At 54.0% G+C, this 25,693-nt stretch overlaps 1 protein-coding gene across 1 annotated transcript; it reads left to right on the forward strand.

Annotated features, from left to right (window-relative positions):
• Positions 1 to 2,327: 2,327 nt before the first annotated feature.
• On the forward strand, positions 2,328 to 25,693 carry TYRO3 (TYRO3 protein tyrosine kinase). Its single transcript, XM_050799418.1, has 19 exons — positions 2,328 to 2,716; positions 4,457 to 4,640; positions 4,870 to 4,970; positions 5,867 to 6,037; positions 7,484 to 7,570; positions 8,327 to 8,442; positions 10,642 to 10,819; positions 11,488 to 11,633; positions 12,151 to 12,295; positions 13,591 to 13,720; positions 13,810 to 13,910; positions 14,179 to 14,274; positions 14,611 to 14,691; positions 15,169 to 15,261; positions 15,990 to 16,111; positions 16,548 to 16,657; positions 16,845 to 17,004; positions 17,216 to 17,352; positions 24,241 to 25,693. Exons 1-19 carry the CDS (start codon positions 2,593 to 2,595, stop codon positions 24,629 to 24,631), a joined length of 2,673 nt encoding a protein of 890 aa, XP_050655375.1. The 5' UTR covers positions 2,328 to 2,592; the 3' UTR covers positions 24,632 to 25,693.

Genomic DNA, 25,693 nt, shown 5'->3' on the forward strand with positions numbered 1-25,693 from the left:
CAAGAGCTCAGGGCCACTTGTCCCACACAGACAGTGTGATGCCCCTGTGACAGTGATGTATCTCAGGCTGGCGGCTGAGGTGGGAAGTTTGTCAAGGCTGTAAGTGGCATCCATCACATGTCTGAGAAGCCCATTTTGACCAGTAGAAAAGGATGGCCTTTAGGGTGGGACTCCCTGTCAGCTGAGGAAATGGTGGGGAGGGAATGAAGAGAGAGAAGGAAGTAAAAGGCTGGGTTGGGCTCTGAGTCCAACATCCTCTAGAATGAATCTTACTAATATCAGCCGGAATCAAGAGGAGGAGGCTCCCCTTCACTGAAAACTTGAAGTCACCCTCAGAAAAAAAGTGGGGGAGAGGGGTTGGAAAAGTGACAAGTGCCCAAGAGCAGCCTCAGCAATTCTGCCTTCGGCCCCAGCCTATTGTCTGCCTGCCCTGTCTCAGCCCAAACTCAGAAACTGTGGATTCTGGAAAGCAACAAGGCTTTTCCTTTGGGAAAGGGTCCTGAAGCTGACCCACAGTGCTCAAGAAAATTGGCAGAGAGGCCAGGCACAGTGGCTCACACCTGTAATCCCAGTATTTTGGGATGGATTACCTAAGGTCAGGAGTTTGAGACCAGCCTGGCCAACGTGGTGAAACCCTGTCTCTACTAATAATACAAAAATGAGCCAAGCGTGGTGGTGGGCACCTGTAATCCCAGCTACTCGAGACTGTGGCAGAAGAATCACTTGAACCCACGAGGTGGAGGTTGCAGTGAACCAAGATTGTGCCATTGCACTCCAGCCTGGATGACAAGAGTGAAACTTCGTCTGAAAAAAAAAGAAGGAGAAAGAGAAGAAGAAGAAGAGGAAGAGGAAGAAGAGAAGAAGAGGAAGAGGAGAAAGAGGGAGAGGGAAGAAGAAGGAGGAGGAGGAGGAGATAGAGAAGAGGAAGAGGAAGAAGAGGAAAGAAGAAGAAGAGGAGGAGGAGGAGAAGGAGGAGGAGGAGAAGGGAGAAAATTGGCAGAGAGCTCAGTGAAACAGAAGAAAATTGGCAGAGAGCTCAGCGAAACAGAGAGAGATGTCTGCCCCTGCCATCCACCTCTTGACAGTGCCTCATGAGTCTCTCCTCCTGCTGCCGCCTGGGGGCGCCCCCAGCTGGGTCTCAGGCTGCTGCCAGCACTGCTGTTGTTATCATTAGTATAATTAATAAACAAGCACTGCTGGGGCCAAGTGGAAGAAGAGGCAGGCCCCTGCTGCTCAGGAGAATCCCTGAAAAGATCCAGTGAGCCTGCGGCAACCGGAGTTGAGTGGCTCTCCACCCAGAACCTCTGGAGGGGGTGTGGGGTGGGCTTCCCCCTGGAGGGAAGGGCAAGGGGAGGAGCACACTTGGCAGGCTTGGTTTGGAACCAGCTCTGCATGTGCCTGGCAGGATGTCTGTGGGCAAGGCCACCCCCATGATTACTAGTTGTGGGGCAGGTTCTGAAGCAATTCTTCATTCATTTAACAGGCATCTGCCTATTTATTTATGGAAAGCCTACTGTGTGCAAGGTGGTCTACTAATAATAGCTAATATTTGACTAGACAGTGTGACGACACAGCCAACTTTCACACCAGGTCCTGGGAAAAGGGGTAGAAGCAGGGGAAGCAACTAGGAAAAATGACAGCCCAAAAAGATATGGGCAATTGGGCTTTGGCCTGTGTAGTGTAGGGGTGGGGATATATATTAGGTAAAACCTGAGGATTACCAAGATCTTGGGAAACTCAAGACCCAAGTTGGAAAACATACGGCAAGTGGGGCTGGAGAAAATGGGCATTTTTCAGGTAGGAGGGATTTGGAGATAAAGGCATGGCAATAGGACATGAATATGGGGATTTTGGGTGAACGGCTCAATGAAAGGGAGGCACAAGGGATGCTAGCAGATCCTGTTGGGGGAGCCCCGGGTCACGGCAGTTTCGGGGGACCAGATGGATGGGAGTGTCTAGGGGTTGAGGTTCTCTAAGTCCTGAGAGGGGGGTGCTGGATTCTGGGATCAGAGTCCGAACAAGAGTTGGGGTGTAGTGGGGGCTGCCAGCGGGGTTTTGAGGGAAGGCTCTGGAGTGCTGGGTTAGAAAAGATGCTGGAGCGCGTTTAGGGAAAGGAGGGGCATGGCCGGGGAGCCCATCCAGGAGGCCGAGCCGGATCCTCAGGTTCGGCCAGCAGGCGGCCGGGGCCGGGGTGCCGGCGGGGCCGCGGGCGTCTGCGGCGCTAGCCGGGGTTGCGCTCTGAGCCGGCCGCCGGGGCTCCGCGGGGGGGCGGTGCGAGCTCGGGCTGCAGGCGGGCCGGGAGGAGGCGGCGGCTCCGAGAAGAACATGAATCAGCGGCGGCGACGGCGGCGACGGCAGTGGAAGGAGCGCGGTGGCCCGGGAGCGGCCCCGGGGACCCCGCGCTGCTGACGGCGGCGACCGCGGCCGGAGGCGGGCGCGGGTCTCGGAGGCGGTCGCCTCAGCACCGCCCCACGGGCGGCCCCAGCCCCTCCCGCAGCCCTCCTCTCTCCCGCTCTCTACCCACCTCCTCCTCCCCGCCCTCCTCCCTCCTCGCTCGCGGGCCGGGCCCGGCATGGTGCGGCGTCGCCGCCGATGGCGCTGAGGCGGAGCATGGGGCGACCCGGGCTCCCGCCGCTGCTGCTGCCGCCGCCACCGCGGCTGGGGCTGTTGCTGGCGGCTCTGGCTTCTCTGCTGCTCCCGGAGTCCGCCGCCGCAGGTAGGGGCTACCCCGGGAGGCGGCGGGAAGCTGGGGGCTGCGGAGGGGCGCGGCCGGGGGTCCGAGCCCGGGGCGGGTCTGGCGGGCCGGAGTCGGGGTGGGGGTCCGGAGTCGAAGGCCGAGGCTCGGGGCCGGGGCAGGGCGCGCTGCGGAGTGCTCGCCGCCAGATCTCCGGCTGGGCCCCCACCCCCAACTTTCTGGCGCTCTGGGCTCTTCTGGCGGGGTGGAAGAGAAGGGAGCGGGGTGTGGGCTGTGTGGTCAGCGGGGAGTGTTTGGGACCGCATTTTCCCGCCTGGATGTTCCCAGCTGTTAGCTCCCTTCTTCCCAGTACTGGGGACCCCATTCTGTCTGCCCCGCACGCGAAGGTCCGCCTCTGAAACCACACGGGCCGGGGCTGAGCACCCAAAGGCCACTCTGATACCATTTAGGTACAGAGGTTGTGAGGGTACCCAGTCACAAAAAACAAATGGGCACACTCGAGTTCTGTGCCCTCAGAGCTTCCTGAAAGCACAACCTTGGAGAGGATGGGCTGGTGCCAGGTTGCTGGTCTTTGGGAGGGGTTAGTCTTGTGTTCCCACATAGCCACTGAGGCATTTGCTGGTGACAAGAGCGTTCCATGCTGCACGGTGCTCTCCAAGTTCCCACCCCGCACCTCGGGTACTGCTGGGCATATAGGGAGTGGGAGGCTGGCCCCCATCCTGTGACTAGTCCTGAGAGGGTGAAGGGAGCAGGGAAGAGCCACAGACCAGGACAGAGGCCACCCGCTGGCATCTTCTCTTGACACAGCATTCCCTGCCATATCAGCCTCTCAGGGAAGGGAAGGGAACCGGGTTGATGAGTATTTAGAAGCCGAAAGGTGTGGACCTGATGCTCAGGGAGCCAACGACTTTGCCTAGAGTCACACACAGAAGGGTGAGGAGCAGGGCTGGATTTCAGTTATGCGGATACCTGACCTGCCCCTCTCTCTGCTTAAAAACATGTCAGGAGGCCAAGAGAGGTGCCGTGTGTGTGTGTGTGTGTGTGTGTGTGTGTGTGTGTGTGTGTGTGTGTGTGTGTGTGTGTGTGTGTGTATGTGCGCGCGCGCGCGCGTAAGTTCCAAAGAGTGGCCCAGGGGTCTTAGGCTCCCTGCTCAGGGCCCCAGCCCTCCCTTCTGCCTCCCACCTTCCTAGCACTCGCCCCTGCCCACATTCAGGTATTAATAGAGCGGATGACTGCCAGGAAGGCTGCCATGTGTTTGATCTGACGTGGTTTTGCAGCCATATGTTCTCCACTTCAGGGGAGCACCCCCTCCTTTCCTTCTTCAGCCCTGCTCCATTTGGTAAGGTTGGGTGCAGAGGGTGCTGGCAGAAATTCAGGGTCTGGGCTGACACCTTGGGTGGAGAGCTGGCAGCCTGTTGCACTAGTTGGGTGCAGCAGTCATTCTTAGAGCAGTGCCCGCCCCAGTAGGGTAACTCCCGTCATTTCAGCCCAGCCTACCTTCCTTTTGCTGTCTGGACTCAGAAGGAGGACATGGGGAATAGGTCCTTAGAGCCGGAGGGAAATTGGAGAGCTTGTCATGCCCCCTCCCCTTGCCCAAGTCCAGCGACCTTCCCTCCCGCACTGTCCTACCTCTGCTTCCTTGACTTTGGCTGAGAAGGAGCCCTCTGTCTGACACAGAGGCTACCTTCTAGAAGAGAATGAGAACTGTTTACAGAGACAGAGTCCCTCTCAAGGCTGACACATGTTCCTTCCCACCCCCAGGTCTGAAGCTCATGGGAGCCCCAGTGAAGCTGACAGTGTCTCAGGGGCAGCCGGTGAAGCTCAACTGCAGTGTGGAGGGGATGGAGGAGCCTGACATCCAGTGGGTGAAGGATGGGGCTGTGGTCCAGAACTTGGACCAGTTGTACATCCCAGTCAGCGAGCAGCACTGGATCGGCTTCCTCAGGTGCAGGCCTGTGGGGGAAGGTGTGGGCTGCCAGCCAGGGGGCAGGCTATGCTCTTTCCTGGGGGATTTGGAGCTGGGGCCCTCTCCTGATGCCCAGAGGTCTGAGGTTTTTTTATTTGGCTCCCTGTGGGACCTTCCAGAAGTGGGGGCAGGCTGAACTCATCAAGTTTGCCCAGCAGAGCTGCCCCCCTTGACCCTGGGAAGCAAGCCTGGTATCCTGTTTCCACAGCCTGAAGTCAGCGGAGCGCTCTGACGCCGGCCGGTACTGGTGCCAGGTGGAGGATGGGGGCGAAACCGAGATCTCCCAGCCAGTGTGGCTCACGGTAGAAGGTGAGGAGGCAGAGCCATATGGGTATGTTGGCCTGGAGCACGTGCCGTCTGCTGGTGGCTATACCTCTGAAGCGGAGAACTCAGTAGAAGCAGGGCTGCCCCACTGCTCTGTAGGGCCTTGTTGTCCAGGCTCTAGGCCCACTCCAGACATCAGAAGACCCTACCAGTTGGAGTTGGGTATCTGACAACCAAGGGACCAACTGGGACCCACAACCTGTGGGGTGCAGTCTGTTTCCGTTGCTTGAACAACAAGCTTCAAGCACCCATCTGGGACTGGACCCTGTTCTGCCAAGTGGCCTGGCCAGCAGGGGGAGGGGAGGAAGGCTCTGCAGCTGCGGGAGCTCAGAGCTGTTCAGCCCAGGAAAACAAAGTGACTAAGAAAGTAACAAAGGGCTCTGAATGGGAGCTGGGGCCTGGCAGCAGAACTCTGCTAAAGCTCCCACCCACTCCCCTGAGTTTTATGCCCCTCCCCCAGCTCTCCACCCCCAGTCTCCTCTTACTGCAAGAAGAGCTGTCCAAATCTGCCATGCCTAAGGGGGCAGCATGAAAGATGTGTCTAAGGTGCCAGGCATGGTGGTGTGCGCCTGTAGTCCCAGCTACCCTGGAGGCTAAGGCGAGAGGATCACTTGAGCCCCCAGGAGTTCCAGGCCAGCCTGGGCAACATAGAGGGACCTCCCGACCACCAATCTCAAAAAAAAAAAAAATTCCTAAGGAGCCTGAAAAAGAAGGGCACCGCCTACCTCTCAAGCTAGACGCCTGTTCTGCTGTTGACCTAATCGTTAGGGGCCTGTGGGAACCTTCTGCGTTGAGGACTTCAGATGTAAACACACTTGTGATTTGTACAGTAGGAAGCCAAGAGGTGGCAAGGCTCACTCCTCACTCCCCTTCTCTCCTAGGTGTGCCATTTTTCACAGTGGAGCCAAAAGATCTGGCAGTGCCACCCAATGCCCCTTTCCAACTGTCTTGCGAGGCTGTGGGTCCCCCTGAACCTGTTACCATTGTCTGGTGGAGAGGAACTACGAAGATCGGGGGACCCGCTCCCTCTCCATCTGTTTTAAATGTAACAGGTGAGCAGCCTCAGAAGGGGGCTTGGAGTGGAGAAGGAGCTGGGTCCTGGAGGGCACTGAAGCTGGCAGAGTTTCAGCCACTGAGCTTGCGGTTGTGAGTGTCCAGAGCAAGCCCCAGTGTCTGGGGACGTGAGCTGCACCATTACTAAGCTCATTAGTCAGGTGTGCTAGGCTGGCTGGGTGGGCTGATTAGTGGCGATCCTGCTGTGTGTGCTTAAGGAGGGTGTGGGGCCACCTTCTTTGGTTCGCAGCAGTCCAGGCCATGCACAGCTGGCCCTCCGAGATGAATTGTGTGAGACCAGGGGCACCCATCCCCCGCCCCTCCCAAGGGAAGGAGCCAGAAACCAGCCCACGCAGAGCTAGGGAGGAGTATCTGGCAGACACTGAGAAGACAAGACTCTCAGGCTGCAGAGAGGGGAGAGGAGGGAGAGAGAAGGGGTAAGGGGAGGTTAGCACAAAGCCTCCTCCCCTAATGGCACTTTCTGGGAAACCTCCAGACGTTTTCCCAAACAACTGTGTCTGTCCATACGTGTGCACAGTCACACCTGCACACCCACCTGGGCCCCAAGTTTCTTGGGCAATACCCTCACATGCTTGTAAGACTTGCTTATTCGTGAAACAAAGTATACTGTTTCTGGTTGGGGCTTGAACTGGGCAAAAAAATGGGACTCTGAGCTTGGTCTCATGTGCTGGAAGGTGCCAGGGAAATGGGCGCTGAGCTGGGTTCCCCAGCAGTTTGAATCTTGAGAAGAGGTGGACTATGAGACCTCTGGAAGCAAGTGCAGGTCCTGTTTCAGGAGGCGCGGAGTTGGAACAGATTAGAGAGGAGGCTGGGTTCGCTTCCTTCCAGGTGTGCGTGGTTGGGACCCTCAGGCAGGCAGCCTGATAATAAGCACTCACTGAACTCCTACTCCACACCACACTGTGCTAGGCACCACAGGGGACAGCGGGAATACAAAGGAAATAGAAGCCAAAGAACTGAGTATAATTGGGGAGACAAGACACGTGCATAAAGAGCTGAGAACTATTGCAAGGCAGAGAGTCTGCAAATAACAACCCCGAGGGGGCACAGAGCAAACAGAAGGGCTCACTCTGGTATGCGTAATAAAAGAGTGACCAGAAAAGGGAGGCAACTCGTGCTGTGTGTGGGCGATGGGATGGAGGTGGGAGGGTGGTATAACGTTTCCTAAGGGCTTATTCGTGCACTTGACACACATGACCTGATTCCCACAATTCTCCCATTTGAGAGATGAGAAAACAGAGCCCCTCCAGGCTCACCAGACTCCAGTGTCCCTGTTCATTTCACCGTGCCTCACTGCCCAGCCCCTTCCTTTGGCAGGAGGGCTTTAAGGATGTTCCGACCAGAGCCTGAGTATTCCCCTTTCCCAATCATGCACTGAGTAGGGGTTGCTGCTTGGGGAGCTGACTGAGGTTTTCTGGCCCCAGGGGTGACCCAGAGCACCATGTTTTCCTGTGAAGCTCACAACCTAAAAGGCCTGGCCTCTTCTCGCACAGCCACTGTTCACCTTCAAGGTAGGAGGGCTGGCAGGGAGGAAGGGTGGATGAGGCCAGGGGCATTCCCGGCGAGCTGTCCTGCAGTTAGAATTGTTCTGTGTTCCAGCTCCCCTTGTGGTCCTGCTGGGATCTAGGGAGCGAGGGGTTAATTGGCATAGCTCCCATTCCTAGTGGGAGCACCTGAGACCCTGCGTGGCTGAGATGAGAATAGAATCCTGACGTCACAGCAGATTTCCCATCACGAAGCAGAGTCCTTGGGAGGGAGGGAAGGAGGGAGGGAAGCAGCAGGAGATGGTCAAGGCCCATGCCCAGCCTTGTTTCTGCCCCTCCCTTTGAGGGGATGGGGGTGGGGAAAACAGCCTAGCACCGGATGGAGGAGACCTGAAGGGCTGGTGCACAGAGAGAGGGGGAGGGACAGGGTGTCTGCAGGAGCCAGGCTGTGGCTGCAGGGGCAGCTGCCTGTCTCTCGCTTGTATCTCCCAAGCCTGAGGTGCCGCCCCCACATACCCTCTCATCTTATTCCTCAGTCACACAGGTCCTTCATTGCAGGGAGAGGCAACCTCTCTCCACAGCCCAGGCGCTCTCCCAGGTGTGAGCAGCTGTGCCCTACTGGTTGCTTATTTGTGTACTACTGTGATCCTGGGAGTGCTGAGTAGCTGTCTTTAGGTTGGGGATGCCCTGGACCCTCAGAGAGACTCAAGGCTTGACTCCCATGCCTCCTACTCTCTCCATTCGTATTCCTACTGGGCACTGATTCTGAGTCCCCGTCCACAGCACTGCCTGCAGCCCCCTTCAACGTCACCGTGACAAAGCTTTCCAGCAGCAACGCTAGTGTGGCCTGGATGCCAGGTGCTGATGGCCGAGCCCTGCTACAGTCCTGTACAGTTCAGGTAGGCTCTCCGGGCTGGGCCATGCTTGTTCTGGCTGCCTGGCCAGCACTTTGTTGACAGGGGTATCACACTCACTAGTCAGCTCTTAGGGGCTTGGTCTGCAGCTCTTTCCAGGTGCTGCTCCTTAGCAGGAAGAGCACAGGCCACTGTCTCTTATCATGGGGTGCTCTGGCAACTAAGTGACTGCAGATTGGCTCAAATTCATGCATTCTTCAGGTTGAAAAGCAGATCACTAGAACAGATTTGGGGTACCTGGAAGGTTTTTCTTTCCTTCTTTTTTTTTTTTTTTTTTTTTTTAGACACAGGGTCTCACTGTTGGCCAGGCTGGAGTGCAATGGCGCCATCTCGGCTCACTGCAACCTCCACCTCCTGGGTTCAAGTGATTCTCCTGCCTCAGCCTCCCCAGTAGCTAGGATTACAATCGTGCACCACCATGCCCAGCTAATCTTTTTTTTTTTTAGTGGAGACTAGTAGTTCACCATGTTAGCCAGGCTGATCTCAAACGCCTGACTTCATGCTATCTGCCGGCCTCAGCCTCCCAAATGCTGGTATTACAGGCGTGAACCAGCACACCCAGCCAAGTTTTTCTTACTTAGGTGAAAGCTCAAACCTTTGCTGATACTCACACTGTCATGCTCCGCCTTACCCCCCAACCCCCATTCAAGCCAAAGAGAACAAGATGACCAGAAGGGGCCCTACACCTTGGAGAGTAGAAAAACTGGGTAAGGTGATACTAAAAACACGAGGCAATGCAGGCTTGCTCATTTTCATCCGTTTACTCAAAAGCCACTTAATGAGTACCTTCCAAAACTGTTCTGGGCAGTTTCCCTGGGCAGGAGGGGCCCCTGCTCTGGGCTCCACCATTTAGAGAACCCTACTGAGGTTGGACTCAGTGGCTCATGCCTGTAATCCCAGCACTTTGGGAGGCGGAGGCAGGAGGATTGCTTGAGCCTGGGACTTCACGACCAAACTGGGCAACATGGCAAAACCCTTTCTCCACGAAAAATACAAAAATTATCCAGGCACAGTGGCATGCACCTGTACCCCTAACTATTCAGGAGGCTAGAGTGGGAGGATGACTTGAGCCTGAGAATTCAAGGCTGCGGTGAGCCAAGATCATGCCACTGCACTCCAGCCTGAGTGACAGGGCAAGATCCTCTCTCTAAAAAAAAAAAAAAAAAAAAAAAAAAAAGAGGATCCTACTCTGGCCCTCCTTTGGCCACACCCCTTTCCCCGTGCAAAGAGCCTGCAGGGCCAAGAGGATATGGCCATCCAGATGGCAAGGTCCCCCTCACTGCCACACTATACTCTAGATATTCAGGATCTCTTGCCCTGATGGTCCTGAGTCTGCTTCCGGGGTCTGTGTGGGCCTCTTCCCTGCTCCATCTTCCCAAGGATGGACCACAGTATGATATGAGCACCTCTAAGCCCAAGGGGCAGCCATTCGTGAGGGGGATGGGAATGGAGCTTGGATATGCAGTCAGCATTGTCCACGCCTGTGCACATGAGGCCCCTCATGGTGCAGACCTTGGCTTCGGGCCAGCTCTTCCAGTGCTGCCTCATTCTGACTCGGGACTCCAGGGATTTAGAGAATTACAAATGCAAACCTGATCTCCCAGGTTGTTTTGAAGGTTTATTGGTCAAAATATTAAGATAGAAACTATTTAATAGTTGGTTAGCTGATTTATAATGTTTAAATATTTAGACATATAGTACGTGGATCTCTTTGTACTCTTGCCTTGGGACCCCAAAATGTAAGATGAGGGGCTGGTTCATAGTGCCCTAAGCTCCCAGTTTTCTCTGAGCTTCAGAAACTCGAACTTTGGAGTGGCAGGTAAGCAGGCACAGTAAGTGGTAAGTATACCCTAAGAGTTTCGCGCCAAGTACAAAAGGACAAGACGAGTTTTCTGGAGTGGTTGAGAAAGGCTTTCACCAAGAAAGTGATATTTGCACTGAGTCTTACAGGATGAGTAGGCCTTTGCTAGGAAGAGCAGGTCATTCCAAGTGAAAGGAACAGCATTTGCAAAGGCATGAAGGTGTGGAACCTGGTGTATTGGGGTGGGGGTGGATGGGAGGGTGTGGGTTGCAAGTGTTTGCTGATAGAGGAAGCATTCATTCAAGCACCCGTAACTATATCCACTCCATCTTCCATCTTGCACAGGCTCTCCCCTACATCATTCCTTTTCTGCTTTTCTGTAGGTGACACAGGCCCCAGGAGGCTGGGAAGTCCTGGCTGTTGTGGTCCCTGTGCCCCCCTTTACCTGTCTGCTCCGGGACCTGGTTCCTGCCACCAACTACAGCCTCAGGGTGCGCTGTGCCAATGCCTTGGGGCCCTCTCCCTATGCTGACTGGGTGCCCTTTCAGACCAAGGGTCTAGGTAAGGGATGCATAGAGCAGAGGGGGTGGGCAGGGCTGGAGCCGGGAAGGGGGCCGTGTTGGCTCGAGTTCTGAATGGTGCTGGTGGAGATGGAGATTCAGGCATCATTTGGTAGACATTTACTGCATATCACTACATACCACCTTGTAAATAGTTACTGTGGGTGGAACAGATAAGCAAACCAGAAAAGATCAGATAATGTGGTTGATGAAGAGTGCCCCCGGATGATTAAGGAACCCCCCCGCAAAAAGGTCTGATTCGGGTCTGAAGGATAAAGAAGGAGTCATGTAAATATCTGGGGGAAAATCACTGCCGGAAGAAGGCACAGCAAGTGCAAAGACCCTATGACACGAACTTGCTTAGAGTTCTCTGGCAATTGCAGGGAGGCTGGCATAGCTGTGAGAGGGGAGTGGCGAGGGATGAGGCAGAGAGGCAGTAACCATGGTGATGAAGAGCAACACTGCCGAGCTGGGGTGCTGCCTGTCCTGCCCATTGCTTACCCCGCCCCCAGCACAGTGGGTGAGAGCAATCAGAGCTGGGAGGTGAACCCTTCCCCAGTCATGCCTCTCAGAGCTGTTTAGTTCTTGGGAGTTGGTTCCAAAGGTCTGCATGGGATTATGATGACGGGAAGGGCAGGGGTCTGAGCAATCTTCTCTCTTTGGCTACAGCCCCAGCCAGCGCTCCCCAAAACCTCCATGCTATCCGCACAGATTCAGGCCTCATCTTGGAGTGGGAAGAAGTGATCCCTGAGGGCCCTTTGGAAGGCCCCCTGGGACCCTATAAACTGTCCTGGGTTCAAGACAATGGAACCCAGGTAAGAGAGACAGAACCCTTCCCTCTCTTCACTCTCCTGGAGTATCAGCCTTCCGGGTTCTAAGGCCTTTAAGAATTTCAAAATGGTTGTCTTTGGTGGGCCTGGGTCTCCCACTCTCCCAGGGAATCCTCTCCTCCTCACCACCTCTGCAAACTCCACTTCTCAAAGGATTATGTCTCCTGTTAGGATAGCATCCTGTGTGCACTTTGTAAATAAAGCAGGAAGCACATTCCTGCTCGAGCTGGGGGAGGGCACAGATAAGGCTTTGTCCCCAGCTCAGTTGCTCCCATCCCCCACCTGTGCATTCCGGGACTGAGCCTTGTTTGTGTTCTGGAGAGGCCCCTGCAGCCCGGAGCAGGAATGTGATTACTCCCAGACGGTTGTGTTCCCACAGCCCCTGAACCCACAGTGCCCCTATACTCCCATGTTCCCAGCTGGACCTTTTTCTGCCCTCAGGCCCCAGCTGGAGGCCTTCTCATCAGGCTCACTATGGGGTGGGGGCTTTTCCTGGCTGCAGGATGAACTGACAGTGGAGGGGACCAGGGCCAATTTGACAGGCTGGGATCCCCAAAAGGACTTGATCGTACGTGTGTGCGTCTCCAATGCGGTTGGCTGTGGACCCTGGAGTCAGCCACTGGTGGTCTCTTCTCATGACCATGCAGGTGAGGCTTGTAGAGGGAGAGGGGCAGAGGCTCAGGGGATCAAGGTTTTCAAGGGCAACCTAGACTGGTGGGAGGAGCCTAGTAGCATCTCCCCTCCTAGCAGGCCCACAGACCAAGTGAAGAAGTTGAGGCCAGGGCTGGTATTTAAACTGTATCTTGACTGGGCATGGTGGCTCATTCCTGTAATCCCAGCATTTTGGGAGGTCGAAGGATCGCTTGAGGCCAGCAGTTTGAGACCAACTCTGGCAACATAGCAAGACTCTGTCTCTACAAAAAAAAAATAAAAAAAAAAACGATTAGCCTGGTGTGGTGGCATATGCCTGTAGGCCCAGCCACTCCAGAGACTGAGGCAGAAGGATTGCTTGAACCCAAGTGTTCAAGGCTGCAGTGAGCTATGATTGCACTACTGCACTCTAGCCTGTGCAACAGAGTGAGCCTGTTGTCTCTAAACAAATAGGGCCGGGTGTGGTGGCTCACACCTGTAATCCCAGCACTTTGGAAGGCTGAGGCGGGTGGATCATGAGGTCAGGAGATCGAGACCATCCTGGCTAACACGGTGAAACCCCATCTCTACCAAAAATGCAAAATAATTAGCCGGCATGGTGGCGGGCGCCTGTAGTCCCAGCTACTCGGGAGGCTGAGGCAGGAGAATGGCGTGAACCCGGGAGGCGGAGCTTGCAGTGAGCTGAGATTGCATCACTGCACTCCAGCCTGGGTGACAGAGCAAGACTCTGTCTCAAAAAAAAAAAAAACAAATAAGGCCGGGAGTGGTGGTTCACACCTGTAATCCCACAACTTTGGGAGGCTGAGGTGGGAGGATTGCTTGAGTCCAGGAGTTCGAGATCACCCTGGGCAGCAAAGTGAGACTTTATCTCTACCAAAAAAATTTAAAAATTAGCCAGGTGTGATGTTGCACACCTGTAGTCCCAGCTACTTGGGAGGCTGAAGTGGAAGGATTGCTTGAGCCTGGAGGCTGAGGCTGCAGTGAGCTGTAACTGCGCTCTGACCTGGGCAACAGAACAAGACTCTGTCTCAAATAAACTATATCTCATTCTCCTCTCTGTGCCCCAGAACTGGCATAGAAATCCATGGTCACACTCTAGGTCACAACAGCCAGGGCCTGTCTCTGACCAGGTAGGAAGGACTCTTGGGCCTTCCTCTGGAGCCCCTTTCCCTCAGGACCCTTTATTGACCTAGAGGAGCCCCTTGACCCAGCTGGATGGCCATCCTGGGAAAGTTCTGAAGGGACCCCATGGTGTCCTCCTAGCTCATGCCACTGCGCCTCCCTCCCACAGGCCAGCAGGGCCCTCCTCACAGCCGCACATCCTGGGTACCTGTGGTCCTTGGTGTGCTAACGGCCCTGGTTACGGCTGCTGCCCTGGCCCTCATCCTGCTTCGAAAGAGACGGAAAGAGACGCGGTTTGGGTAAGGGGATGGGGATGTGGAGGGAGAGGCAGGTGGTGATGGTGATGAAAGACCTTGGAGCTGATCCCAAATCCTGGGTTTTCCTTTAGGCAAGCCTTTGACAGTGTCATGGCCCGGGGAGAGCCAGCCGTTCACTTCCGGGCAGCCCGGTCCTTCAATCGAGAAAGGCCCGAGCGCATCGAGGCCACATGTGAGTGGTGGGCGATCGTGGGACGGACAAATGGCTTGTTGTGTGCCCCTATCTGCATTATTTTACCAAATTATTAATTCGACTGATATGTGTGAACATCAGTGAGCCCCAGGCACACAGACCTGCCTGTGTGAAGTTTACCACCCCAGCCGTGGGAGACCTAAGCTCATCTCTATGCTCTGAGGGCAGAGTCTGGGGTATAAAAAGCAGGCTGGGTTTTGGCTCAGGAATCAGAGATCCCTCTTTCCCACAAACCCTTTCCCCACAGTGGACAGCTTGGGTATCAGCGATGAACTAAAGGAAAAACTGGAGGATGTGCTCATCCCAGAGCAGCAGTTCACCCTGGGCCGGATGTTGGGCAAAGGTATGTGGGGCTGTGCGGGGATGGGCATGGCTGGTTTGCTGTAGCTGGAGGTGTTCGGTCACCCCTGTCACTTTGAGGGTGTGGGTTTAGGTTGGCTCCTGTAAACAAGATATGCTTGTAGACTCCTGAGTGTGGGATGTTTGGGGGGAATGGTGGCTGGGGACAGGGAGGGCTGAGGAGCTGCTCCCAGCATGCTCTTGCTTTGGCTACTGGCAAGGGTACCTTCTCCAGTGGCCCCAGAGTCTGCTGACTGTGTCCCCATGGAGGGTCACTTGGGAGGGAAGATGGCAGGGAGCAGAGAGCCAAGGAGACTCCCTCACTTGGACTGGTTCCTAGGAGAGTTTGGTTCAGTGCGGGAGGCCCAGCTGAAGCAGGAGGATGGCTCCTTTGTGAAAGTGGCTGTGAAGATGCTGAAAGGTGAGTGGGGGATAGTTGTGGCCTGAGGGCATCATTTGGAAGGATAAGAGGGGCGACTGACCCTGAAGCAGGCTCTGCTTTGCCCCTAGATTTTCCAAGAAGAGCTGGGCAACACTAACTGGGATGCTGTCTTTACAGCACGAATAATTCACAAGCATAAACCCAAACACACTTATTTATGCCCAGCCATTGCTCTGTGCCATCGGCAGTGACTGTCCTCTGAGTCCTCTCTTGGGTGATTACAGCTGTGGTTGGTTGACCTGCTGGGCTCCCAAACCAAAAGGAAGGGAAGGCATTAGCAAGTAGAGAAGTTATTGAATAGCACCACTCCTTGGGGGTTTCTCCTGCTCATGGCTGGGCTGTTTCCTGGGCTCGCTGGGAAGCCTAGGACATCTGAAGGACAAGACCTAGGAGGCCTGGGTCAAAGCTAGGGACACATCTTGTTTTATTCCCTCCTTCCCCATCCCTTTCTCCTAGCTGACATCATTGCCTCAAGCGACATTGAAGAGTTCCTCAGGGAAGCAGCTTGCATGAAGGAGTTTGACCATCCACATGTGGCCAAACTTGTTGGTGAGCCCCTTTTTGGGGGAGGCAGACAGAGAATAGGGCTAAAAATATGCTCTACCAACATGAGAGGGCAGCCTGTAGGAGAGACGTTTGGACTCATCTGGTAAGTAAATAGATGGCAAAATAGCAAGGAGGGTCCTGGCCGAAATCTGAGGTGAGGAGTGCCAAAGGTCCGCACGTGAAGACTGTGTGGCCGGGTGCGGTGGCTCATGCCTGTAACCCCAGCACTTTGGGAGGCTGAGGTGGAAAAATTGCTTGAGGCCAGGGATTTGAGACTAGCCTGGGCAGTATAGCAACAACCCACCTCTATTAAAACAACAAAAAAATACACACACGTACAAAAATTAGCTAGGTGTGGTGATATGCACCTTTGTCCATCTACCTGGGAGGCTGAGGTGGGAGGATCATTTGAGCCCAGAACATTGAGGCTGCAGTGAGCTGCGATTGTGCCACTGCACTCCAGCATAGATGACAGAGCAAGATACTGTTTCAGAAAATACAAAAACTGCTTGTATGGACAGAGAAGGAAAGGAAGGGGACAGAAGATGCTCCAGGGATATGGGAGCAGCCAGAGTCCCTCCTGGGTAGTCCCCAGACCAGTGTGGAGCCTATGAAAAAATAAACAGCAGATCCAGAGCTGGAGATGGGACCCAGCAGGCGGGGACTTATGCAGACACGTGAACTGCCCCTTGACCCTTCTATGCTCAGCTCCTGACTCTCCCTTGTCCCAGGGGTGAGCCTCCGGAGCAGGGCTAAAGGCCGTCTCCCCATCCCCATGGTCATCTTGCCTTTCATGAAGCATGGGGACCTGCACGCCTTCCTGCTCGCCTCCCGGATTGGGGAGAACCCCTTTGTGAGTACCTGGTGTGGGGATGGCCAGGAGGAAACGGGTGGGAACACAGGGCCTGGAAAGGTATAGAGACCCTGGCAGAGAGGGGCTTGCTGGGTAGGACTGATGGAGCTGGGTGGGAGTAGGAGGGGTCTGAGTTTGAATCCCTTTAATCTAGCAGGCTTTCTTTTCTCTCACAAAACCCTGCTGAGAAATATAGGCTGGGCAAGGACCCTTTCTAGGGGGAGGGACTTGTGGAGCCCCAGGGTGGGGAGTCTTGGCTTCCAGACTTCCTCTTAGGCTAGCCGAAGCTTCCTTGTCTTGGGAAGGCCCTCCATCCCTTTCCTTCCTTCCAGTGATTCTGGGGACAGCCTTCAGGCTTTCTGGCCAGGGATCCCCATCCATCCTGCCCCAGCTGGGTGGGCAGGTTAAGCCTGAGCTTGGCCTGTCTGTCCACTAGAACCTACCCCTCCAGACCCTGATCCGGTTCATGGTGGACATTGCCTGCGGCATGGAGTACCTGAGCTCTCGGAACTTCATCCACCGAGACCTGGCCGCTCGGAATTGCATGTACGAATTCTGGAGGACTCGAGGGTGGGAGACAGCAGCAGGTGCAAGAGGAGCTAGCTAATGGTCGGCTCCTGCCTGGGACGGTATCTGCTATGCATGGCGGTAGCTTGGGAGCAAAGATGTCTTGGCTCTTGTAGGGCTGTGGGCATGGCAGAAGGCTCACTCCCTCCCTCAACGCTCCTTGTAGGCTGGCAGAGGACATGACAGTGTGTGTGGCTGACTTTGGACTCTCCCGGAAGATCTACAGTGGGGACTACTATCGTCAAGGCTGTGCCTCCAAATTGCCTGTCAAGTGGCTGGCCCTGGAGAGCCTGGCTGACAACCTGTATACTGTGCACAGTGACGTGGTGAGCAGGGTGGCCCGTGAAGCTTGGTGGGGACTAGTGTGAGAACAGACCTTTGGGATCCTTAAGGGCCTAGCCAAGTCTGCTTTCTGGGGTTTGGTTGCCTGATGATGAGGCCCTGAGCTCCAGGCTGTGCTTGTCCCAGAGCCATGGCTCTCTGTCTGACTCAGGACACCTAGTGACAGCTTCTCCCCCAACCTCGATTCTGTCCCAGTGGGCGTTCGGGGTGACCATGTGGGAGATCATGACACGTGGGCAGACGCCATACGCTGGCATCGAAAATGCTGAGATTTACAACTACCTCATTGGCGGGAACCGCCTGAAACAGCCTCCGGAGTGTATGGAGGACGTGTAAGTATCCCGGGAAGGGGGCTCTGGAAGGAAAGGGGAATCTGGAGTTTTGGCTGGTAGCTGCCACCACAGCTGCTGGCCCAGTGGGAACTAAGAGCCTCAACTGGACCTTTGTTTTTTTTATAGAAACATCCTTGTAGTTGGAAGACTGCACTCCACCTCATACTCACTGTTCATCTACCACCTCCTTGTTTTCTTTCTTTCTCCCTTCCCATCCCAGATTTCTTGCTTTAGCCTTTGTCTATCAGTCTCTTTTCTCCAGTTTGTAGGGAGAACCAGGAACCCCAAGAGCAGAACAGAAGGCACAGTGCTGAGTAACAGTGTGGGAGGTTTCCCTGCCATCTTCCCACCCATAATTCCTTTTTTTAAAAAAAATTTTTATTTATTTTATTTTATTTGTTCTACCCCAGTGAATACAACCTTTGTCCTGGAGACCCCAGCTAGTCTAAGAAAACTTGGCCGGGCGTGGTGGCTCAAGCCTCTAATCCCAGCACTTTGGGAGGCCGAGACGGGCGGATCATGAGGTCAGGAGATCGAGACCATCCTGGCTAACATGGTGAAACCCCGTCTCTACTAAAAAAATACAAAAAACTAGCCGGGCGAGGTGGCGGGCGCCTGTAGTCCCAGCTACTCGGGAGGCTGAGGCAGGAGAATGGCGTGAACCGGGGAGGCGGAGCTTGCAGTGAGCTGAGATCTGGCCACTGCACTCCAGCCTGGGTGACAGAGAGAGACTCTGTCTCACAAAAAAAAAAAAAAAAAAAGAAAACTTCCTAGGCTGAGCTCTCTTGGGAATCTAAGATAAAGAACTGAGGTCCTGGGAATAAGGGAACTGTCTCCTCTTCCTTCTGCAAGCCCAAAGCCCTCGGGACCGGGCAGGCAATGATACCACCTACTTTGCTGGAGTGATGACAAACCCCTGTGACAAGATAATGGGAAGTGTTACTGACATTAGCTGGGCATTTAGGCATTCTTTCAGGTAATCTTCCTCTGACCTTATGAGGAAAAGACTATTATTTATCCCCACTTTGTAGATGAGAAAATAGGATTAGAGAGATTAAGTAACATGGCCAACGTCACGGAGCTATTAAGTGAATGAGTTGGAATTTGAACCTAGATCCCTGTGGTTTTAGAGTATGTACTCTTAACTCTTTGTGACAGCAACTGTGATTTGTCTGTTCTAGTCTTACACTCCCACTCTATCTTTTTTTTTTTTTTTTTTTTCGGAGTCTGGCTCTGTCGCCCAGGCTGGAGTGCAGTGGCACGATCTTGGCTTACTGCAAGCTCTGCCTCCTGGGTTCACGCCATTCTCCTGCCTCAGCCTCCCGAGTAGCTGGGACTACAGGCTCCCGCCACCTCGCCCGGCTAGTTTTTTGTATTTTTAGTAGAGACAGAGTTTCACCATGTTAGCCAGGATGGTCTTGATCTCCTGACCTCGTGATCCACCCGCCTCGGCCTCCCATAGTGCTGGGATTACAGGTGTGAGCCACCGCGCCCGGCCCTTACACTCCCACTCCATCCAAGCCAAGGGCTCCCTAGGCCTTCAGACGACATTTTGTGAGTATTTTTCGTTTTGTTTTTGAGACAGGGTCTCGCTCTGTCACCCAGGCTGGAGTGCAGTGGCATAATCTCTGCTTACTGTAGCCTCAACCTCCTGGGCTCAAGTGATCCTCCTTCCCCAGCCTTCCAAGTAGCTGGGACTACAGGCATGTGCCGCCAAACCTGGCTAATTTTTGTATTTTTGTAGAGACAGGGCTCTGCCATATTTGTCAAGCTGGTCTTGAGCTCCTGGGCTCAAGGGATCCACCTGCCTTGGCCTCCCCAAATGCTGGGATTACAGGTGTGAGCCACCAAACCCAGCCCAGAGGAACTTTCATGAGCCCCAGTGGGAGTGGGAGCCACTGTGACCAGAGAAAGAATCTGCTCCATTTCTTGCTCTGGGATTGGACTTCCAGAGGGCCGAGGTCATGGACAGGCACAGGAAGGCTCAGCCTCATGGTGGGATCCTTCCCTTTGACAGTGGGTTTGAAGTGCCCTGAGCCCAGGCTGTGGGTGACTGACTCATCTGCACTTCAGAGGGAAATCTTGAGTACACAAGCCAGGCCCTGGCCCTCCTGTTCATTCAGCAGAACTCAGGGTATGGCAAGGGGCAGGAAGCTCACGTCTCCCTGTGGCTGCAGCCTGCCTCAGTTCTAATCTGGAGCTGTAGAAGCTCTGATGGGCAGTGGTGACCAGACCCCAGTGCAGCCTCCTCCCCAGCTGGAGCTGGTGCTGTCATGCTGTCAATGGAGAGTGGGCGGGCACTGGCCTCACCCAGGCAGCCTGGTGGACAGGCGCCAGTTGGCTCCTAGCACAGCCTTGAGAATGTGTCCCAGTCTGGCCATGTACCCAAGGCCCCAGACCATTCCCGTTCCCACGACCTGCTCAGTGTCTGGCATGATTACTGCCATTAATGGGGGCCCCTGCTGGGTGTGCTGGTGTGTGAGGCAGTACTTGGGGCTCTTGTCGTGGGCATAGGCAAGAGAGTCAGGCATTTGCTTTCACTGGACTTGGTCTCAGTCTCTTCCCATTAGCTTTTTTGGTTTGTTATTTTTCCACCTCGGCCTGAGGCATTCCTTGGGCACCCTGAGTGATAGGCTTCAGGGAATTTATAAGGTTCCTGAAGTTGTATGTAAAAAAGCCTTCCTGGCCTGCATGGTGGTTCATGCCTGTAATCCCAGCACTTTGGGAGGCTGAGGCGGGTGGATCACCTGAGGTCGGGAGTTCGAGACCAGCTTTACCAACATAGAGAAACTCTACCTCTATTAAAAATACAAAATTAGCCGGGCATGGTGGCATGTGTCTGTAATGCCAGCTACTCTGGAAGCTGGGGCAGGAGAATTGCTTGAACCCGGGAGGCAGAGGTTCCGGTGAGCTGAGATCACGCCATTGCACTCCAGCCTGGGCAACAAGAGCAAAACTCCATCTCGAACAAAACAAAACATTCCCATTGAGAAGAGAGCTGGAAGCTTTTTCCAGATACTCAAAGGTTGTATATGAACAGTGAGGACTTTTTTTTTTTTTTGAGACGGAGTTTTGCTCTTGTCGCCCAGGCTGGAGTGCAATGGCGCGATCTTGGCTCACTACAGCCTCTACCTCCTGGGTCCAAGCGATTATCATGCCTCAGCCTCCAGAGTAGCTGGGATTACAGGCATGTGCCACCCTGCCCGGCTAATTTTGTATTTTTAGTAGAGATGGGATTTCTTCATGTTGGTCATGCTGGTCTTGAACTTCTGACCTCAGGTGATCCACCCACCTCGGCCTCCCAAAGTGCTGGGATTACAGGTGTGCGCCACCACACTCAGCCAATTTTTGTATTTTTTAGTAGAGATAGGATTTCACCATGTTTGCCAGGCTGGTCTGGAACTCCTGACCTCAAGTGATCCGCCCACCTCGGCCTCCCAAAGTGCTGGGATTACAGGCATGAGCCACCACGCCTGGTGGATTTTTACTTTTTTTTTAATAAGAAAAAGTGTCTCACTCTGACAGCCAGGCTGGAGTGCAGTAGTGCAATCACAGCTCACTGTAGCCTCAAACCCCTGGGTTCAAGAGATCTTCTGCCCAGCCTCCATAGTAGCTGGGATTACAGGTACTTACCACCATACCTTGCTTATTAATTAATATTTTTTAAATAGAGACATGGTCTTGCTGTGTTGCCCAGACTGGTCTTGAACTCCTGGGGTCAAGGGATCCTTCAGTCTCAGCCTCCTGAGTAGCTGGGACTACAGGTGCATACCACTGTGTCCGGCTGTACAGTGAGGATTTACTGAGTAGGTACTGCCCACTCAGCATAGGAGGGACTTTGGAGCCAACCCCCCAGCTTCAAATCACAGCTCTGTCACTTTCCACGTGTGTGACTTTAGTCACGGTTCTTAACCTCTTTGTGCATGTTTCCACATTTGTAAATGTGGAAATGATCTCTATCTGATCATTGCTTTCATAGGGTTGTTGTGAGAATTAAATAATAAGCCAGGATGTGCCTGTAATCCCAGCTACTCAGGAAGCTGTAGTGGGAGGATGACTTGAGGCCAGGAGTTTGAGACCAGCCTGAACAACACAGCAAGACTCCATCTCTACAAATATTTATTTATTTATTTATTTAATTTGTTTGTTTATTTTGAGATGGAATTTCACTCTTGTTGCCCAGGCTGGAGTACAATGGCGTGATCTCGGCTCACTGCAACCTCTGCGTCCCGGGTTCAAGCGATTCTCCTGCTCAGCCTCCTGAGTAGCTGGGATTACAGGCGTGTGCCACCATGCTGGGCTAATTTTTTTTGCATTTTTAGTAGAGACGGGGTTTCTCCATGTTGGTCAGGCTGGGTTCGAACTCCTGACCTCAGGTGATCTACCCACCTTGGCCTCCCAAAGTGTTGAGATTACAGGCGTGAGCCACTGCACCTGGCCACAGTGTATTTTTTAAATGGCCCAGTGTGGCCGGGCGCGGTGGCTCATGCCTGTAATCCCAGCACTTTGGGAGTCCGAGGCAGGCGGATCACAAGGTCAGGAGTTCCAGACCAGCCTGGCCAATATGGTGAAACCTCGTCTCTACTAAAAATACAAAAATTAGCCAGGTGTGGTGGCGGGCACCTGTAGTCCCAGCTACTCGGGAGTCTGAGGCAGGAGAATCAGTGGAACCCCGGAGGCAGAGGTTTCAGTGAGCCGAGATCATAACACTGCACTCTAGCCTGGGCAACAGAGCGAGACTCCCTCTCAAAAAAAAAAAAAAAGGCCGGGCGCGGTGGCTCAAGCCTGTAATCCCAGCACTTTGGGAGGCCGAGACGAGTGGATCACGAGGTCAGGAGATCGAGACCATCCTGGCTAACATGGTGAAACCCCATCTCTACTAAAAAATACAAAAAACTAGCCGGGCAAGGTGGCGGGCACCTGTAGTCCCAGCTACTCGGGAGGCTGAGGCAGGAGAATGGCGTAAACCCGGGAGGTGGAGCTTGCAGTGAGCTGAGATCCGGCCACTGCACCCCAGCCTGGGCGACAGAGCAAGACTCTGTCTCAAAAAAAAAAAAAAAAAAAAAAAAAAAAAAAAAAAATGGCCCAGTGCAGTGGTTCACGCCTATAACCCCAGCACTTTGGGAGGCCAAGGTGGGAGGACCACTTGAACCCATGAGTTCAAGACCAGCCTAGGCAACATAATGAGACCCCCATCTCTATAAACAAACAAATGACAACAAAAAATTAGCTGGGTGTGGTGGCCAGTACCTGTGGGCCTAGCTACTTGGGAAGCTGAAGTGGGAACATCCCTTGAGCCCAGGAGTTTGAAGCTGCATTGAGCTATAATAATAATAATAATTTAAAAACAAGTTTTATTTATTTATTTTTTGAAACAGAGTCTCCCTCTGTCACCCAGGCTAGAGTGCAGTGGCACGATCTCAGGTCACTGCAATCTCCGCCTCCCAGGTTTGAGCAACTTTCCTGCCTCAGCCTCCCAACTAGCTGGGATTACAGGCACAAGCCACCACACCAAGCTAATTTTTGTATTTTTAGTAGAGTAGGGGTTTTGCCACGTTGGCCAGGCTGATCTAGAACTCCTGACCTCAGGTGATCCACCCACCTTGACCTCCCAAAGTACTGGGATTATAGGTATGAGCCACCATGCCCAGTCTATTTATTTATTTATTTATTTTTATTTTATTTATTTATTTATTTATTTATTTATTATTTTTTATTTTTATTTTTATTTTTTTTGAGACGGAGTCTCGCTCTGTCGCCCAGGCTGGAGTGCAGTGGCCGGATCTTAGTTCACTGCAAGCTCCGCCTCCCGGGTTTAGGCCATTCTCCTGCCTCAGCCTCCCGAGTAGCTGGGACTACAGGCGCCCGCCGCCTCGCCCGGCTAGTTTTTTGTATTTTTTGTTTTTTTTTTTTGTTTTTTGAGACGGAGTCTGGATCTGTCGCCCAGGCTGGAGTGCAGTGGCCGGATCTCAGCTCACTGCAAGCTCCGCCTCCCGGGTTTACGCCATTCTCCTGCCTCAGCCTCCCGAGTAGCTGGGACTACAGGCGCCCACCACCTCGCCCGGCTAGTTTTTTGTATTTTTAGTAGAGACGGGGTTTCACCATATTAGTCAGGATGGTCTCGATCTCCTGACCTCGTGATCCGCCCGTCTCGGCCTCCCAAAGTGCTGGGATTACAGGCTTGAGCCACTGCGCCCGGCCTTATTTTTATTTTTTTTGAGACATAGTCTCGCTCTGTCACCCAGGCTAGAGTGCAGTGGCGCGATTTCTGCTCACTGCAACCTCCGCCTCCCGGGTTCACGCCATTCTCCTGCCTTAGCCTCCCACGTAGCCGGGACTACAGGCTTCCGCCACCTCGCCCGGCTAATTATTTTTATTTTTAGTAGAGACGGGGTTTTCCCATGTTGGCCAGGATGGTCTCGATCTCCTGACCTCGTGATCCACCCGTCTCGGCCTCCCAAAGTGCTGGGATTACAGGTATGAGCCACCGCGCCCGGCCTATTTATTTATTTTTGAGGCAGAGTCTTGCTCTGTGACCCAGGCTGGAATGCAGTGGTGGGATCATGGCTCACTGCAGCCTTGACCTCCTGGGCTCAAGTGATCCCAGTTCAGCCTTCTGAGTAGCTGGAACTACAGGCTTGTCTACCAAGCCTGGCTAATTTTTGTATTATTGTAGAGATGGGGTTTTGCCATATTGCCCAGGCTGGTCTCGAACTCCTGGGCTCAAATACTACTCCCCTTCAGCCTCCCAAAGTATTGAGATTACAGATGTGAGCCGCTGTGCCCCACTAGGGAATAACATTTTTAAAATCCCTAGTGCCATATGATGAAGAGGCCCCTGCTTTTGAGGGAAGGGCTCCTGCCTTATCTCACGCTTCTCCACCCCAGGTATGATCTCATGTACCAGTGCTGGAGTGCTGACCCCAAGCAGCGCCCGAGCTTTACTTGTCTGCGAATGGAACTGGAGAACATCTTGGGCCAGCTGTCTGTGCTATCCACCAGCCAGGACCCCTTATACATCAACATCGAGAGAGCCGAGGAGCCCACCGCGGGAGGCAGCCTGGAGCTGCGTGGCAGGGATCAGCCCTACAGTGGGGCTGGGGATGGCAGTGACATGGGGGCAGTAGGTGGCACTCCCAGTGACTATCGGTACATCCTCACCCCCGGAGGGCTGGCTGAGCAGCCAGGGCAGGCAGAGCACCAGCCAGAGAGTCCTCTCAATGAGACACAGAGGCTTCTGCTGCTGCAGCAAGGGCTACTGCCGCACAGTAGCTGTTAGCCCACAGGCAGAGGGCATTGGGGCCATTTGGCCGGCTCTGCTGGCCACTGTGCTGGCTGACTAAGCCCCATCTGACCCTAGCCCAGACAGCAAGGTGTGGAGGCTCCTGTGGTAGTCCTCCCAAGCTGTTCTGGGAAGCCCGGACTCACCAAATCACCCAATCCCAGTTCTTCCTGCAACCACTCTGTGGCCAGCCTGGCATCAGTTTAGGCCTTGGCTTGATGGAAGTGGGCCGGTCCTGGTTGTCTGAACCCAGGCAGCTGGCAGGAGTGGGGTGGTTATGTTTCCATGGTTACCATGGGTGTGGATGGCAGTGGAGGGAGGGCAGGTCCAGCCCTGTGGGCCCTACCCTCCCGCTGAGCTGCCCCTGCTGCTTAAGTGCATGCATTCAACTGCCTCCAGCCTGGTGGCCCAGCTATTACCACACTTGGGGTTTAAATACCCAGGTTTGCCCCTCCAAGTCACAAAGAGATGTCCTTGTAATATTCCCTTTTAGGTGAGGGTTGGTAAGGGGTTGGTATCTCAGGTTTGAATCTTCACCATCTTTTTGATTCTGCACCCTGCCTTGGCCAGGAGAAGTTGAGGGGAGCATGCCTCCCTGCAGCTGACCGGGTCACACAAAGGCATGCTGGAGTGCCCAGGCTATCAGGTGCCCTTCTTCCAAAGGCAGTGTGCCGAGCCGGCAAGAGGAAGGGATGCTGTGAGGCTTGCCCAGGAGCGAGTGAGGCCAGAGAGGAGTTCAGGAACCCCTCTCCATACCCACAATCTGAGCACACTACCAAATCTCAAAATATCCTAAGACTAACAAAGGCAGCTGTGTCTGAGCCCAACCCTTCTAAACGGTGACCTTTAGTGCCAACTTCCCCTCTAACTGGACAGCCTCTTCTGTCCCAAGTCTCCAGAGAGAAATCAGGCCTGATGAGGGGGAGTTTCTGGAACCTGGACCACAGCCTTGGTGGGGGAGCCTCTGGAATGCATGGGGCGGGTCCTAGCTGTTAGGGACACTTCCAAGCTGTTGGTTGCTGTTTAAAACAGAAATAAAATTGAAGACTAAAGACCTAA

Source organism: Macaca thibetana, chromosome 7 (assembly GCF_024542745.1).
Source record: "Macaca thibetana thibetana isolate TM-01 chromosome 7, ASM2454274v1, whole genome shotgun sequence".
In the NCBI taxonomy this organism is placed as follows: Eukaryota; Metazoa; Chordata; class Mammalia; order Primates; family Cercopithecidae; genus Macaca; species Macaca thibetana.